Source organism: Saimiri boliviensis, chromosome 5 (genome assembly GCF_048565385.1).
Source record: "Saimiri boliviensis isolate mSaiBol1 chromosome 5, mSaiBol1.pri, whole genome shotgun sequence".
NCBI lineage: Eukaryota > Metazoa > Chordata > Mammalia > Primates > Cebidae > Saimiri > Saimiri boliviensis.
In genome coordinates this window covers 10,764,316-10,779,834 of record NC_133453.1, presented here as the reverse complement: position 1 = coordinate 10,779,834, position 15,519 = coordinate 10,764,316, and the positions used below count along the sequence as shown (strand labels likewise).

The following is a 15,519-nucleotide window of genomic DNA, read 5'->3' as shown; positions in this document are numbered from 1 at the left end:
ATCTACTGAGTGCTTGGGTCCAGGGAAGGAATGTTGGGACAGGCTGTGAGTACTTCAGGGACGTAGTATACAAGCACTAGTGGATATGTGAGCTGTCTTCTCGAGTCTTCTGAAACTGTACTTTTGTATCACTATTTTTTATCAACAGGTGCCTCTAGTGACAGTAAAATAGTGCACTGATAGGTACTGTGGAAATACTGGATTTAAGTCAAGAGAGTTTAAACGAAACCTCCAGAGCTTTTGGTGATCTCTAAAAAGACCATTCGTACTAATGTTTGGCTTGCTCATTGCTTGTTTCCCCCACCCTCTTTTATTTTACTTTATTTTATTTTATTTTATTTTGAAACGGAGTTTCGCTCTTGTTACCCAGGCTGGAGTGCAATGGCGCGATCTCGGCTCACCGCAACCTCCGCCTCCTGGGCTCAGGCAATTCTCCTGCCTCAGCCTCCTGAGTAGCTGGGATTACAGGCATGTGCCACCATGCCCAGCTAGTTTTTTGTATTTTTAGTAGAGACGGGGTTTCACCATGTTGACCAGGATGGTCTCGATCTCTCGACCTCGTGATCCACCTGCCTCAGCCTCCCAAAGTGCTGGGATTACAGGCTTGAGCCACCGCGCCCGGCCCTCTTTTATTTTTTAATGGGAAAGTAGGTAGTAGAAAGTCTCATAGTCTTAGTGCTGCTTGAAGAGGTTATTATGGACTCTATCCTTAGAAACTTGAAGCCCTGTTACATATTACTTAACAACAGGGATACATTTCCACAAATGTATCATTAGGTGATTTCCTCCAGCCTGTTGCCCCGGGCTACAAATCTATATATGTTACCTACACTGAACGCTGTAGGCATTTGGAACACAATGGCAAGTATTTGTTTATTTAAACATAGAAAAGGTGCAGCAAAATTATGGTGGTATATCTATGGAACCACTGTTGTCTGTCTGGTCTGCTGTTGACAAGGTGTTATGTGGCATGTGACTCTAGTTACCTGTGTCCTCACCCTGGGAGGGAAGCAGTTTAGTTCTGATATTGTTACTAGTGAAGTGAGCATTAGGTGTGAACTTTGGGGTATTGGTTACTATATAAGTTGATCCTGTAACTTAAATATTTTTAAAAATGTATTTAAAGTGTAATTAAAAATGAAGTTATCATTTGATCGTATGCGAAAGTCAAGCTCCATGGTTTAGAATGAATATGCCTGGCCCCATGGGACATAGGGACTTCACCTCTCAACTCAGAGCCTTGATCTGAGAGGCTCTGCCACACCCAGACTTTTTCCTCTACGTGCTGTGCTCTTTTGGAGCCTCCACACTCCCACCACGTACGGCTGCTCTGCGCAGCCACACAGGGTGAAGCACTTCTCAGAAGCCTACTAATGTCCTTTATCTGAACCAAAATCCAATTCAGGATCACACATTACTAAGGAAACAACTAGGAACTGAAACAAAACTATACCTCTCTTCCAGACAAGTCAGCAGTAAGGGATGATCCGTATCACTTTCCAGCCATGCGAGTGGGTTTGTTGTAAGGGGGCCTGTTCTGTCATGTCTTTCTTTTTCACCATGTATTTATAAAATGGTTGGCTGCTGTTGATAAAGCAGTCTGCCATGAAACGCAATGTTAGGCTAACTGGTTCATAGAAGTGTAGCCTCTATGTCTCAGAACACCATATTCAACTGAGGAAACTTCCCAGACAATTCAGTTAGTTAACAAAATCATCAGATCATTCCATGTGTAAATCTCCATCTTAAGTGCTTTCCAAAGCCCTTGAATATGTGAGGGAGATGAGAGGTGCACGTGAGAGGTTATAGCACTACAAGGTCAGTGACTGAAATAAGGTCACAGCTGCTGGAGGCATCAGAGGGGAGAGTTATGGGAGGGGGAAGAGTCTGGATGCAGGAGCTCTAAAAGTGGAGAGAAGGAGGTAAGCACTCAGGCTTTTAGGTTAGCTTGAGTAGAAACAGATGCCCAGGGTGAGGATAGGAATGTAGATGATCGGGCGAGAGAGAATTGAAGACTTTTATTTGGAATTTAAGACCTTAACAAAATGGAGTGGGTCTCAGGTCATCTGGTCCAGCTCCCTTAATTATCAGATGGTCCAGTAAGACCCGACAGGTTTCCATGAGGCCACACAACTGGTACAATTGCAAAGGGGTCCCTGAGTCAAAGCCAACCCCCATTTTGCCCTTTCTCCACTGCATAGAGAGAGAGCTATCAGCCTTGGAACTAAAGTAGAATGCCCCTAACCTGTGAAGAAAAGGCAAAAAGAGGACTGATGAACTTCTCAGACTTACAAATTGGTTTTGAAGAAAATCTTTCACCCAGCCTCCCTAAATGTTGACATCTTTTATAATCACAGGAGAATGATAAAAATACAGAAAATAACATTGGTATGATACTATTAGCTAATGCACAGGTCTTTTTCAAGTTTCATCAGTTGTCCTACTAATGTCGTTTTCTGAACCAAAATCCAGTTCAGGATCACACATTGCATTTAAGGAGTCGTAACATTTCCCTAGGGCTCCTTTGATCTGGAACAGTTCCTCAGTCTTTCTTATGACTTTTATGACCTTGGTACTTCTGAGAAATAATAGCCAGCTGTTTTATAGAGTGTCCCTTGACTTAGGTTTGGCTGATGTTTCTTCATGATTCAGTGTCAAATAGGCATTTGCAAGAATACCACAGAAGTGAAGTACCCTTTTCAATGTATCATTTCAGGAGGCAGAGATGTCAATACTCTGATTATTGACGATGTTCAGTCGCATCAGTTGGTTAAGGTGGTGTCTACCTTAGGAAAATATACTATTTTTCCTTTTGTCATTAATTAGTATCTTGGAGCCAGACTCAGTCGCTCATGCCTGTAATCCCAACACTTTAAGAGGCTCAGGTGGATGGATAACTTGAACTCAGGAGTTTGAGACCAGCCTGGCCAACATGGCGAGGCTCTGTTGCTACAGAAAATTTAAAACTTGGCCAGACGTGGCGGTGTATACCTGTAGTCCCAGCTACTCAGGAATCTGAGGTGGGAGGATCACTTGAGCCTGGGAGGTCAAGGCTGCAGTGAGACATGATTGCACCACTGCATTCCACCTGGGTGAAAGAGCAGAACCCGATCTCAAGAAAAATAATTACCTTGTGGGAACAGATCACCTCCTCTAAAAGTTTCTCAGGTGATTGTGAGTGTGTTGCCAGGTTTGAGAGGGGATGCAGAAATACATCAAGATGGAGTGAGGAAGTCGAAAATGTTTGGATTAGAAAGTCTTGTGTTAATATAGAAGGAGTGAAGCTAGATGTTCAGATAAAGGAGTAAAGAGAGACTGATGGCTCTTGAGAAAAGTGGAGCAGTTTTGAAATATGTGCTCCTGGGAGTTACTGGTTGGAAATCAACCCAGTTTAAGGAATGCTTCTGAGCTGCTTCTGAAGTTTAATGCCATGGTGTATTGGTGAACCAAATGTGCACAAGTTCTGTCACTTTCTACAATGCTCAGAAATTTGGGAGCTCAAGTAGAGAAAGTTTTGAATAAAGCACATTCAAGATTGTATAGGGGAACCAGGAGACATGAGCTGCTAGCATGAGTGGCCCTGAAATGTGCAGTCTTGGCAGGACAGAGAATGTGGTCGTAAGGGGTCAATGGATTAGGTGACGTGATGATTCAGCATCTTGAAAAGGATAGTGTTTGGAGGAGCTGTAAGTGTGAATACCTTACTCAGTAGGTGTGAAGGCACAGATGGAGGTGGGAGATCAGGAGGATGTGGTTAGAAGGCAGATAACATACTGGCATAATGCCTGCAGGCCAGAGTTGGGGCCTCAGGCCTAGTCACTAATGCGAGCTTCCATGGAGGGAACCAAGTCAAAACTAAACAAGAACAACCAAGTTTTTGTTTTTGTTTTTTTGAGACAGAGTCTCGCTCTGTCACCCAGGCTGGAGTGCAGTGGCACAAACTTGTCTTGCTGCAAACTCTGCCTCCCAGATTCAAGAGATTCTTGTGACTCAGCCTCCCGAGTAGCTGGGGCTATAGGCGCGTCCCACTGCACCTGGCTAATTTTTGCATTTTTTAGTAGAGATGGAGTTTTGCCATGTTGGCCAGGTTGGTCTCAAACTCCTGACCTCAGGTGATCTGCCTGCCTCGGCGTCCCAAAGTGCTGGGATTACAGTCGTGAGCCACCACACCCAGCCACAACCAAGTTTATTTGTTCTGTGTGTGGCATCTTCAGTTAGTAAATATTCGCTGAATTGCCTTCTCTTGTGAAACACTTATTAAAATTTTCTGATCGTTTTTTGTAATAGTTGGGTGTTTTTTAAAGCTTTTTGTTTCATCAGCTTATAATTGTCCATGGTTATGTGGTTATTTGTCAGAAATACATCTTTAAAATGTGGGAGGGGGATGTCTTATGGGGAGGGATGAAAAAGGAGAAATGGAGGAAGAAATCAGTCAATGAGTACCAACATAATGATCATTTTGATCTATGTAATTTACCTCGTTTTTTTTTTACATAAAAGTAGAATGTGAATTGTTTAAGAAAAAATATTCAAACAAGTCTGAAATGGAGCAAGAGAAAATACTCTTAACTCTGCCTCACAGGTAGACAACCATACTGAGTTTGGTATGTATTCTCCCAGAGTATTTTCTCTGTGAGACCACAAGGAGTTAGTTAAATTGAGCACAAGGCAAAACACAACCAAGCTTACCTTTGAAAACCCCTTAATTGTCCATACAGAGCAGTAAACAGTGTGGGCGTACTATGACTCAAGATTTCCAACACTGCGAGTGTTTCCTCCAGCATTGAAACAGGCTGCTGTTTCTTCAGTGGAGCACCAGATGCAGTTGTTGGCTTTCACTGGGCTCATCTTGAGGACATGTCCACACTATGAGCTGTGGGTGCACACCAAGACCCAAGCTTGGGGCATATGCTCATTAAGTAAAATGGCTAGCGTTGAATCACTCAGGCAGTCTCTTTTCCCTTGCTCACTGCTGTAACTCTTTGTTAGGAAGACATTTGCTTGTAATTATTTAGCTGGCTCCCTTCCTTTAAATTGCAGTTATGTTTTCACATCTCTGGTGATTTATTTCTTTGCCCATTCTTAGAGGAAAGTCTGTTCTTGTCTAGTATTATTATTATTATTATTACTATTATTTTATTTTATTTTATTTTATTTTATTTTATTTTATTTGAGACAGGGTCTCGCTGTCACTCTGCCACCCAATGGCACCATCTCAGCTCACTGCAGCCTCCATACCACCCCATACCCCTGGCCCCCAGGCTCAAGTAGTCCTCCCACCTCAGCCTCCCAAGTAGCTAGGACCATAGGCGTGTACCTCCATCCTGGCTAATTATTTGTATTTTTAGTAGAGATAAGGTCTCACTATGTTTTCCAGGCTGGTCTCAAACTCCCAGGTTCAAGCCATCCACCCACCTTGGCCTCCCAAAGTGCTGAGATTACAGGTGTGAGCCACTGTACCCACTCTTGTCCAGTATTGAACAGAGATTCTGATTTTCAGTTCTAATATTTTTCCTTTTCTGTCAATGACTAATAAAAGATTTGCTCAGTTATGATCTTGCTTTGCCTGTTCAATGATCCAGCAGTAGCCTCAAGGAAGTTAAGAGGTGGGAGTCCAAGTCGGGTCCCTTCCTTCCCATGTTTCCAGGCATAAACCAGGTAGGCTGTGCCCTGTTCTTTTTCTGGCCAGAGTTAAGTGTATTGCACAGTCTCTGCTTGATATAGCAACGTTTCTTTCTGGGTGCTGCTGAGATCTCTTCCCTTAGCTTTCTTAGTGAGATTTTAAAGGTTGTGCTTCCTTTAGGTCCCTGTATCAACTCAATATTCGACTTTATTTCTTGAGACAGGGCCTGTCTCTCTCACCCAGGCTAGAGTGCAGTGTGCAATCTTGGCTCACTGCAACCTCCACCACCCTGGCTCAAGTGATCCTCCTATCTCATCCTCCGGAGTAGCTAGGACTGACTACAGGCACGTGCCAACATGGCTGGCTAATTTTTGTAATTTTTCTAGAGACAGGGTTTCACTGTGTTGGCCAGGCTGGTCTCTTAACTCGAGGACTCAAGCGATCCTCTGCCTCGGCCTCCCAAATAGCTGGGATTACAGGTGTGAGCCACCATGGCCTGCCTTAATTAAACATAGGAAGCCTTTGACTTTATGGTGTGATAACATCACATTTTCCTACATCCAGTTGTATTCTGGATTTTCTATCCCTGTGATCAGGAATGCTGATGTTCAGCCATTCATCAATAATTTATGAAGCATTTTAAGCAATGGCAATGTCTTAATCATATTTATGTTAGGAAAAGATAATTCTGGGTGTGATGTGGAGAATGCATCTGCTTTAGGCCCCCTGAAATCCAAAGAAACCAGTTAGTACACTATGTATTAATCTAGGCAAGAGCTATGGGAACTTTGATTTGGGTGGTGATGGTAGAGAGGAGGATAAATGGATGGATTTGGGAGTCAGTGATGAATTAGATATTGGGGCAAGGTGAAGAAGAGGGGAGAGTTGAAGATGACTCCCAAGTTTCTGACGTGTAGTGACATCAGTAGTGGTATTGTTACTTGAAACAGGGAACAAGGAAGGGATACCAGGCACTAGGGCAAGATCTTGGGTTCTGTTTTAGATGTATTCGATTTGAGGTACCCAAGTGGAGACATTTGAGACATTTTGAGAAGGCTGCACAAAGGTACTGATAAGGCCTAGGAGAACAGTACTGGATTAGAGATAGGAATCTATGAGCCATCTGCATTTAACTGTTCATTAAAGCAGTGGGTGTGGATGAGATCACTGAAGAGTCTAGAGAATGAGAAGGAGGCCTAGTACCCTGCCTTGAGGGATTCCCTGTGTTTAAATGGCCTAGGGTGAAAGAAGCAAAACGGAGACAGAGAAGGAGCAACCGGAGTTCGGAGGGAAAATAAGGATGGTGGTGAGTCATAGAGGACTGGAAGAATGGTTTTTAGAGGAGGGTATAATCAGCAATTTCGAATCCTGTGGAAAGTTCAGGTGTAGTAAAGACACAAAATTGTATTTAATAGCATGCAGGTCATTGACTAGAGCCAAAAGAATTGGGCTGAAGAGTGAATGAAGAAAAAAACATGCACCATCGTATGAGGAAAAAAACATGCACCATTGTAAATACAGGCAAATGTTTTGAGAGATTTAATTATGAGGTGTGAGTAGTAGCTGGGAGAGGGTTGTAGAATCTAAGGAGGGCTTATGTGATTTTGTCAAGTGGAGTCTTGATCAAGTTTGAAACTGATAGGAAGAAATTAGGTGAGGGGAGATTGACTCTATGAGGAGATGAGGTAACAGGCAGGGTGAGTTCCTAAGAAGGCATGGGGATGGGGAGATCCACAAGGAGGTGAGGATTAATGTAGGTGGAGGGTGCTGCGTCAGCTGGTGAGGGAATTCCAGTCCATGACAGCATTCAACTCAGAAGTACAATAAATATCTTTTTTTTTTTTTTTGAGACAGGGTCTCGCTCTGTCACCCAGGCTGGAGTGCAGTGGTGCAATCATAGCTTCCTGCAGCCTCAACCTCCTGGCCTCACCCTCAGCCTCAGCCTCCTGAGTAGCTGAGACTATAGGCTTATGCCACCACACTCAGCTAACTAACTTTTGTCTTTTTTAGAGAGTGTTGCCCAGGCTGGTCTCGAACTCCTGGGCTCAAGTGATCCACGTGATGCAGCCTCCCAGAATGCTAGGATCCCAGGCATGAGCCACCACGCCTGGCCATAAATAGCTTTGTAATTGTGTTTCTGCCTCTCTCTTTCCTTCTTTTTTTTTTTTCTTGAAAAGTAAAACAGTCAGAAAACAGCTTTATTGAGATGTAATTCACAGGCCGTCTAGTTCACCCATTTGAAGGGTACAATTCAGTGATTTTTAGTTGATTTACAAATATCTGTAACCGTAACCACAGTAAATTTTAGAACATTTTGTTACCTCACAAAGAAATCCGAATATACTCTTTAGCTATTCACCCCCTTTCTTTCTTATTCATCTTTTGCTGTCAGAATAGAATATGGTCTGAATTCACACTTAAAATTATATAATGATTTCAAAGAAAAGTATAAACTTAGGTACATGAAGAGTCGTTAAGAGCTTTAAAACTTTGATCTAACCAGAGAAGCGAAGGAAACCCAGGCCTGCTGCTTAGGGTCACTGGCACAGAATCAGTAGATAATACATTCACAAAACTTATTAGGTATCAGATTCTTCCTGTCAAAGAGAATCATCTGAAGAATAGAGATAGTAAAATGGAGTGGAAAATGCAACACATGTAGATAGATTGTAAGCAAACACCTACTATTGCTAAATGATTTTTCTCTTGGCCCAGAAAAATTACATTTTGGGTTACTGAATTTGCATATGGGATGATGAGCTACCTTCAGAGATCTCTAAGACACTACCAAGAATAAAGCAGTAACAGCAGACTGGAAAAGGTAGACTCAGCTTAGCATTGATACTATCAAGTATGGTTTCATAATGGGATTATTAGGAGAATGATTTATAAGCATTTAGAAAAGAATGTTTTAGTCAGTATATATTAGGGTAGGCAATAGTAAAATGTCAGACCAAATAACTTCGTTTTATTTTCTCATGGTCAAGAGATAGGAAAGAGATAGTATAATTTTATCAAGTATTTGACAAAAGACCTTTTGAATATAACTTGGAAATAGTTGCATATATACATGACTGAGCAGCCCTGCCCCAAGATTTGTAGTAGATCATTACTGAAAGGAGCACAATGATTCAAAGGCATGATGATGGGCTCTATTTATGCATCATTTCTTTCCAGCATTTTGGTCATTGATTGAGGCAGGTCATGGGAGGCATGCATATGAGATTCTTCTATGATAAAAATGTGAGAGCAGTAGCTAATACATTGGATGGCCATAAGAATCCAGTTACCTCCATAATCTTGAATGATGGGCTGATAATGAGATTAAATTAAAAGAAGAGTTAACAGTCTTCATTGCAGTGTCATTCACCCCAGTTTAAGAATAACATTTGGAAAGACCTGTCTTTACTAATCAGTATCTGTGAAAGCCAAAGACTTTTTGTTCACTGTAAGCTCTCTCTGAGTCAGTTATACAGTATAATTGCAAAAATTCTTGAAAGGTAGCCTTGGGCTACACTGACATTTGTAATGGAGGAGTGGTGGTCTGGTGTCTTCTGCATTGTACCATTCTGGATAGGGCCGAAATGTTAGCTCTGCCTTTCCTAGGAGGTTAATCAAAGAACCTGTGGGGAGGTTTTCTGAAGAAGATGACAATTTAGGGAATTTAGGCAAGCTGCCTTCAAATAAAAGATTTATGTGGAAGAAAAGTTAAAATATTGCCTGATCTGCAGTATAGACCCAGGGCCAGCCAACAGTGTAATGAAGCAATGGTTGTCTGATTATAAGTTTGTCTAACATGCTCTGATTCTGAATTCTGCTAATCGTGCATTACTGGAAATAATTAAGGTAAAGCAGTGTGATTTGGTAGGAAGGTTAGAAGGTTACATAACTGAGTACCATGAAACTATATGATCCTCTAAGTACTATTAAATGCTGAGGTTTTGCGAATCTGTGCAAAGTAATCTCCCTGAAGTATATTTCTGATCATAAATGCTTCAGTTTATATAAGTTTTTATAGCCATAAAAGTTACATCTCTTTAATACTCTACTTGGGTCTCCTTCGTTAGTTTATTAGCTATAAATCTTTTTGTTTTGGGTTTTTTTTTTTAAGTGCTTGCTTTTAGGGCTTATAGTATACACCTTTAACTTACTATAGTCCATCTTCAGGAAATATACTACTTCAGTTACTGTAAGAACCTGACAACAATATACCTGTATACCTCTATTACCCCTCTTTGAGCTGTTGTTACCATATGTTTTTGTTCTACTTATTTATAACACCAGAATACATTGTTATTTTTGCTTTGAAGAGCCATTTGTCTTTTAAATAATAGGGAAATTTTTGTTTAATATTTACTCACATTACTGTCTCCATTGCTTTTCAAAAACTTTTTATTCTGCCTTTGTTTTTGAAAGATATTTTTGCTAGGTATAAAATTCTAAGATGACAATTTGGTTGTTTTTCAGTATTTTAACAATGTTCCTCCACTATCTTTTGACTTACATCATTTCTGTCAAGAAGTCTGTTGTTCTTTGATTCTTTGACCATAATATTTTTCCTCTGGCTACTTTTAAGATTCTCTCTTTATCACTGAATTTAAGCAATTTGATTATTCTATACCTTGGTATTGTCTTCCTGTTTCTCATGGTTGGGATTTTTTAATGTTTTGGCTCTATGGAATTACAGTTTTTATTAAATTTGGAAAACATTCATCCATTATGTCTTCAAATATTCTGTCTGCCCTTCCATCTCCTTTGGGGACTGCAGTCACACATCTGTGAGATTGCTTAATGTTACCCCCTAGCTCACTAATGAGATGTCCTTTTTTTCCCCAAGTTTCGTTTTAGATAGTTTGTAGGGTTCTCTCTGTGTGTTTACTAAGAGAGAGCCTAAAAACTATCTAAACTTGGTGTTACTATTCTTCTGTACTATCTAATCTGCTATTAATCCCATCTGGTTTACTTTTTGTCTTAGACCTTGTAGTTTTGTTTCTAAGTATTTCGTTCAGGTGTTTTTTTATGCCTTTTGTTTCTCTTCTTAACACATTACATTTTTCTTGAACATATTGAATACAGTAGTAGTAAATATTTTACTGTCCTTGTTGAGTAATTCTGCCTCTGTGCCATTTCTTTTTTTTTTTTTTTTTTTTTTTTTTTGAGATGGAGTTTCGCTCTTGTTACCCAGGTTGGAGTGCAATGGCACGATCTCGGCTCACTGCAACCCCCACCTCCTGGGTTCGGGCAATTCTCCTGCCTCAGCCTCCTGAGTAGCTGGGATTACAGGCACGCGCCACCATGCCCAGCTAATTTTTTGTATTTTTAGTAGAGACGGGGTTTCACCATGTTGACCAGGATGGTCTCGATCTCTTGACCTCGTGATCCACCCGCCTCAGCCTCCCAAAGTGCTGGGATTACAGGCGTGAGCCACCGTGCCCGGCCCTCTGTGCCATTTCTACAGCTGTTTCTGTTGATTAGTTCTTCTCATTATTATTAGTCATGTTTTCCAGTTTTGGTCCTTTCCAGGATTGCTGTTGAGCTTTGTTGGGCAGGACCAGAGCAGGGTTTGACCTAGGATTAATTTTGTGTAACTACTGAGGCAAAACCCCCTGAGTACTTGCTTGATGACTGATGAATATGAGGTTTTCCATTAGGCTGGTAGGAAACAAGAACTGTTTCCAGCCCTGTATGAGCGCCAAGGTCCTGATCCCTAGCCTTGGCTACATTCCTTACATACGTGGTTATCAGTACTCAGTTGAAGACATGAGTGGGCTCTGCAAGTCTCTGCCATGCTCTTTCTGTGCAGCTTTCACCTCTCTGCCACTCTGCCCTGTAAACTCTAGTCTTCTTGGCCTCGCTGGGTTGCCAGCTCTGCCTCTTCAGCTCACGGAGACCACCTCTTCTGGCCGGCTTCCCCCTCCCTGTGCTGTGGCTTAGCAAGAAACAGGTATTTATGAAGTTCCCCTCATTTGTTTCCTTCTTTCAGGGATCGCTGTCTTGTGCTGCCTGAAGCCCAGTATTTAAAAGTCATTGTTTCGGCTAGGGACAGTGGCTCACACCTGTAATCCCAGCACAAGTTGGGCAGAGTGCTTGAGCCCAGGAGTTTGAGACTAGCCTGAGCAAGATGGCAAAACCCTATCTGTACTGAAAATACAAAAATTGGTCTGGCATGGTGGCACACACTTCTGGTCCCAGGTATCCAGGAGGCTAAGGCAGGAGGATTGCTTAAATCCAGTAAATTGAGGCTGCAGTAAGCTGTGATCACACCACTGCACTCCAGGCCTGAGCGACAGTGCGAAACCGTCTCAGAAAAAAACAGTTGTTTCATATATCTTACCTTACTTATTAGTCTTTTGCATGAGGAATGGTAAATCGGGCGCTTATTCCTCTGTCTTGAGCAGAAGTAGAAGCTCTTTAATGACTTTTTATCTATCACTAACACCTTAGCTTTGCACTCATAGCCATTTTCTGCTCACTCTCCCATATTCCCACCACATTTTTTCTGTGATAGGCCGTGTACTTTCCCTTCTCCCTCATCTCTAGCTCATGCCGTCTTCAAGTATTGTCAGAATCTCTTCATTCTTGGGGATTAGCCCACTTGCCTCTTTGGTGATGTTTGTCTCCCACTTGAGGAACTGAGGCTTTCTCCCTGTTTTGTTTCTGCTATACATAAACATGGTTTTCAGTGTTTGGCTGGCTGTGTTGTGCACATGCTGGCCTTCCTGTGGAGTATGCATGCTGGTCCCCATGTGCACGTGTGTGTATCACTCAGCCCCTGAGGGCAAGGATGATGGAGCTTGGCCCCTTCGCTTTTTGTTCATAGGTCTACGGGTCTATGATATAGAGGGGTGATGTGACAAATGTTGATGTGTCATATGTTTGTTAAAATGAATTGTTTTTTTCCTCTTCCCCAATCCCTCTCTCTAAAATTAGGCTACAGAAGAAGTTTCCAAAAATCTGGTTGCCATGAAAGAAATTCTGTATGGCACAAATGAAAAAGAGCCTCAGACAGAAGCAGTGGCTCAGCTTGCTCAAGAACTCTATAACAGTGGGCTCCTTAGCACCCTGGTAGCTGATTTACAGCTCATTGACTTTGAGGTAAGAAATCAGTCTCTTATTTTTTAAAAACAGTATCCTATTTATAATCCTTTTCCATACGTTCTCTCTTTTGGAACATCTTAAGATTCCTGTTGGGCTCTTGGCTCAAGGTTACTGACCTCGAACGTCAGCATGCCTGGGCTACCTGCCTAATTAGCAAAGCAAAGCCAGGAACCCAAGGGTGTTTCAGGCTTGGGACAGGGTTCCTCCCTCTGTTTCACCATATTGGATGTGGAGTTTCTTAGATAGTCATTATGCCCTTTCATTTAGGTTGTATTTAATAAACAGCTGCTCTTTAGATCACTGTAGTGTTCTGATAATTCACTGGCCCTTGGCTTTCAAGGAATAAACAATCTAAAGACAACTATAGAGTATTCGAATTTCAGAGGTAGATACAGTCTTAGAGAACATCCAGTTATGTCTTTTCTTTACCTGTTAATTCATTGTAACCAGAGATCGTGGGTATTTTGTTTACTTAGCACTGCTTTTAAATTTTAAATTAGTATAATACTTAAGTGACAGGAGATTTTATACACAGGTCTGCATTTCTGGCTTCTCTTGAAAAATTTTACTCCAGCAATATTGGGTCTGTAGTCCTACCTGGCTCTTCACGTAGACCAGAGTAGCAACACAGGGCATCCACACTTGTGTTTGCTGTAGATGGCACAGCTTACTTCTGTCTCAGGGCCCATTTGCGTCTCCTGCCCAGCCCTGGTAGGCATTTGAGATTGTTGCCCAAGTTAATACAGTTGGATCACGCCATGTTAAATATTTAGTGAATTTGACAGTGAGAATAATGATCCTGGATACCATCTGAGTAGTCAAGACGCATATATGGTCATGAAGCACTGTGGCATGGCCATCCCTCTTTAACTCCTTGTCATCCGTGTGCTTTGTTTTAAGCCCCAGTGTTTGTCAGCCTGAGTGAATGGATGTCTGTACAGGTGCTTGAAAGATAGGCACATGTTCCAGGGGAGAAAGTGACAGACATACAGCCAGATTAAATTTTGGAAAAGGATGAGAGGATATGGTTCATAAGTTGAGTTTAATACTGATAATAAAAGAAAATAAAATTTTATTTCTGTCCTACTATAGAGCAGATAGAACTGCAATATTTCCATTTACATAGCTGATTTCAGGTATTTTTAATAATGTATCAAATTCCAAAAGCAGTTTTTATTTCCTCTGCAAAGTTGGGGATGTAGTGGAACATGTAGGTTCCTTCTCCTTTGTCTGCCTCCACCTGACCTGGACACTGAATTTAATACATGTCAACTTAAAAGACAAGTGTGCCCTTAAGGCTGGGTCTTAGAGATTGCCATTACTGCTCCTGAGCTAGTGCAGGATGATCTCTGTGCTTTAGGTATATGCTGGAAAGCTAGCGTTTCACTCACTCTCCTATGGGCTTGTTGGCCTTGTAACAAGTGGCGGTTCAGAAACGCCGCTTGAAGTCCAGTTCTCTCCATTTGTTAATTTCTTGTGCAGCTTTCTGATTGTAAGATTCACTGGATACTTATTGCCTTCATTATTAATCTATATAAAGTCTTCCCTACATAGGCCTAGTTTAATTGGGAAATAGATCTACTTGCCATTAAAGCTCAGCTTTATACAGAATTAATATAGAGGCAGAGTATATTTCCTTTCCTTCCATCACTATAAAAGGAAAGCACATATAATGTTCCCAATGTAAGCATCTTATTTGAAGCTGCTTGTTCCATTTGGCTGGAATTCAGATCCCTTAGACTGTTAGCATTGCAGGGTTTTGTTTCTCATATCAGAGTCAGCATGATCCTGGGAGTTAGAAATAGTTGAAATTATATGTGGAATATAGTCAACACATTTGTCAACACGTTGTTCATGTTAAAAGTAGTATGCTAGTAAACTTAGAATTTGGAATTACAAATGAAGAGATAAAATAATGTCTATAAATGTGTTAAAGTCATATTCAGTCATAACAATAAATACAATCGCTTTATTCGAGTTCATTTGGGAGGGTGAATGGGCATTTTGATGTTTAGTCAGGAAAATATGTTAATGATTGTATTCCTAATAGGGCAAAAAAGACGTGGCTCAAATTTTCAACAATATTCTCAGAAGACAAATTGGTACAAGAACTCCTACTGTTGAATACATCTGCACCCAACAGAATATTTTGTTCATGTTATTGAAAGGGTATGTACAACGTAATAAAATTTGTATTCTTAGTTGAACATAAAGGAAAGGTTGCGTTGGGAAAAAAGCAGGATGCTGAATGTGGGAAGCATTTTCTCTGCAATTGAGTCAGATAATTTTTCTACAGATTTTGAACACATTTTCCTCCTTGAAATTCAGTCTGTGAGCTAAATTGAATTTGAAAATACCCTATAGATGAGAGCTTAGAATTAGGTGAATTCTGAGCTTTTAAATTCACAAATTCAGCATGACTGAAGGAAAAAAAAGAATCCTCTCTGGTCTTATTTCTGTTCTCTAGGATTTTAAAAAGTAGGAATTCATTGAAGTATCAATTAAGTTATATATTGGAAGACATCTCCTTTGGACATAATGTGCACACCATAAGGCAGTAAAAGCTGCCTCTTAAGTGGAACATGATTTCTCTACAGCTTTGCTTTGTTGAGTCAGCAAATACATGTTTATGAATTAGTGCCCTTTGATTTTTAGCTCTGTGTGTCCGCTTACTAATCCATATAATTTGGCAGTTCACAATGCATCTTCCTGGGATTACTGCTGGTCTAAGCAGGCATTAATATTTGGGTGGTCTTATCAGTTTAAAAGCAGAGAAAAACAAAAAAAGCCTAAAGACT

The 15,519-nt window shown here is 41.0% G+C and overlaps 1 protein-coding gene across 1 annotated transcript in view; it reads left to right on the top strand.

The window, feature by feature from the left end:
* The window catches only part of CAB39 (calcium binding protein 39), a 108,612-nt gene that overhangs the window by 69,610 nt on the left and 23,483 nt on the right, over positions 1-15,519 (top strand). Inside the window, exons 3-4 of the mRNA XM_039469847.2 lie at positions 12,554-12,718; positions 14,772-14,890. Coding sequence (XP_039325781.1) covers positions 12,554-12,718; positions 14,772-14,890 — 284 coding nt within the window. The remainder of the gene's footprint in view (positions 1-12,553; positions 12,719-14,771; positions 14,891-15,519) is intronic.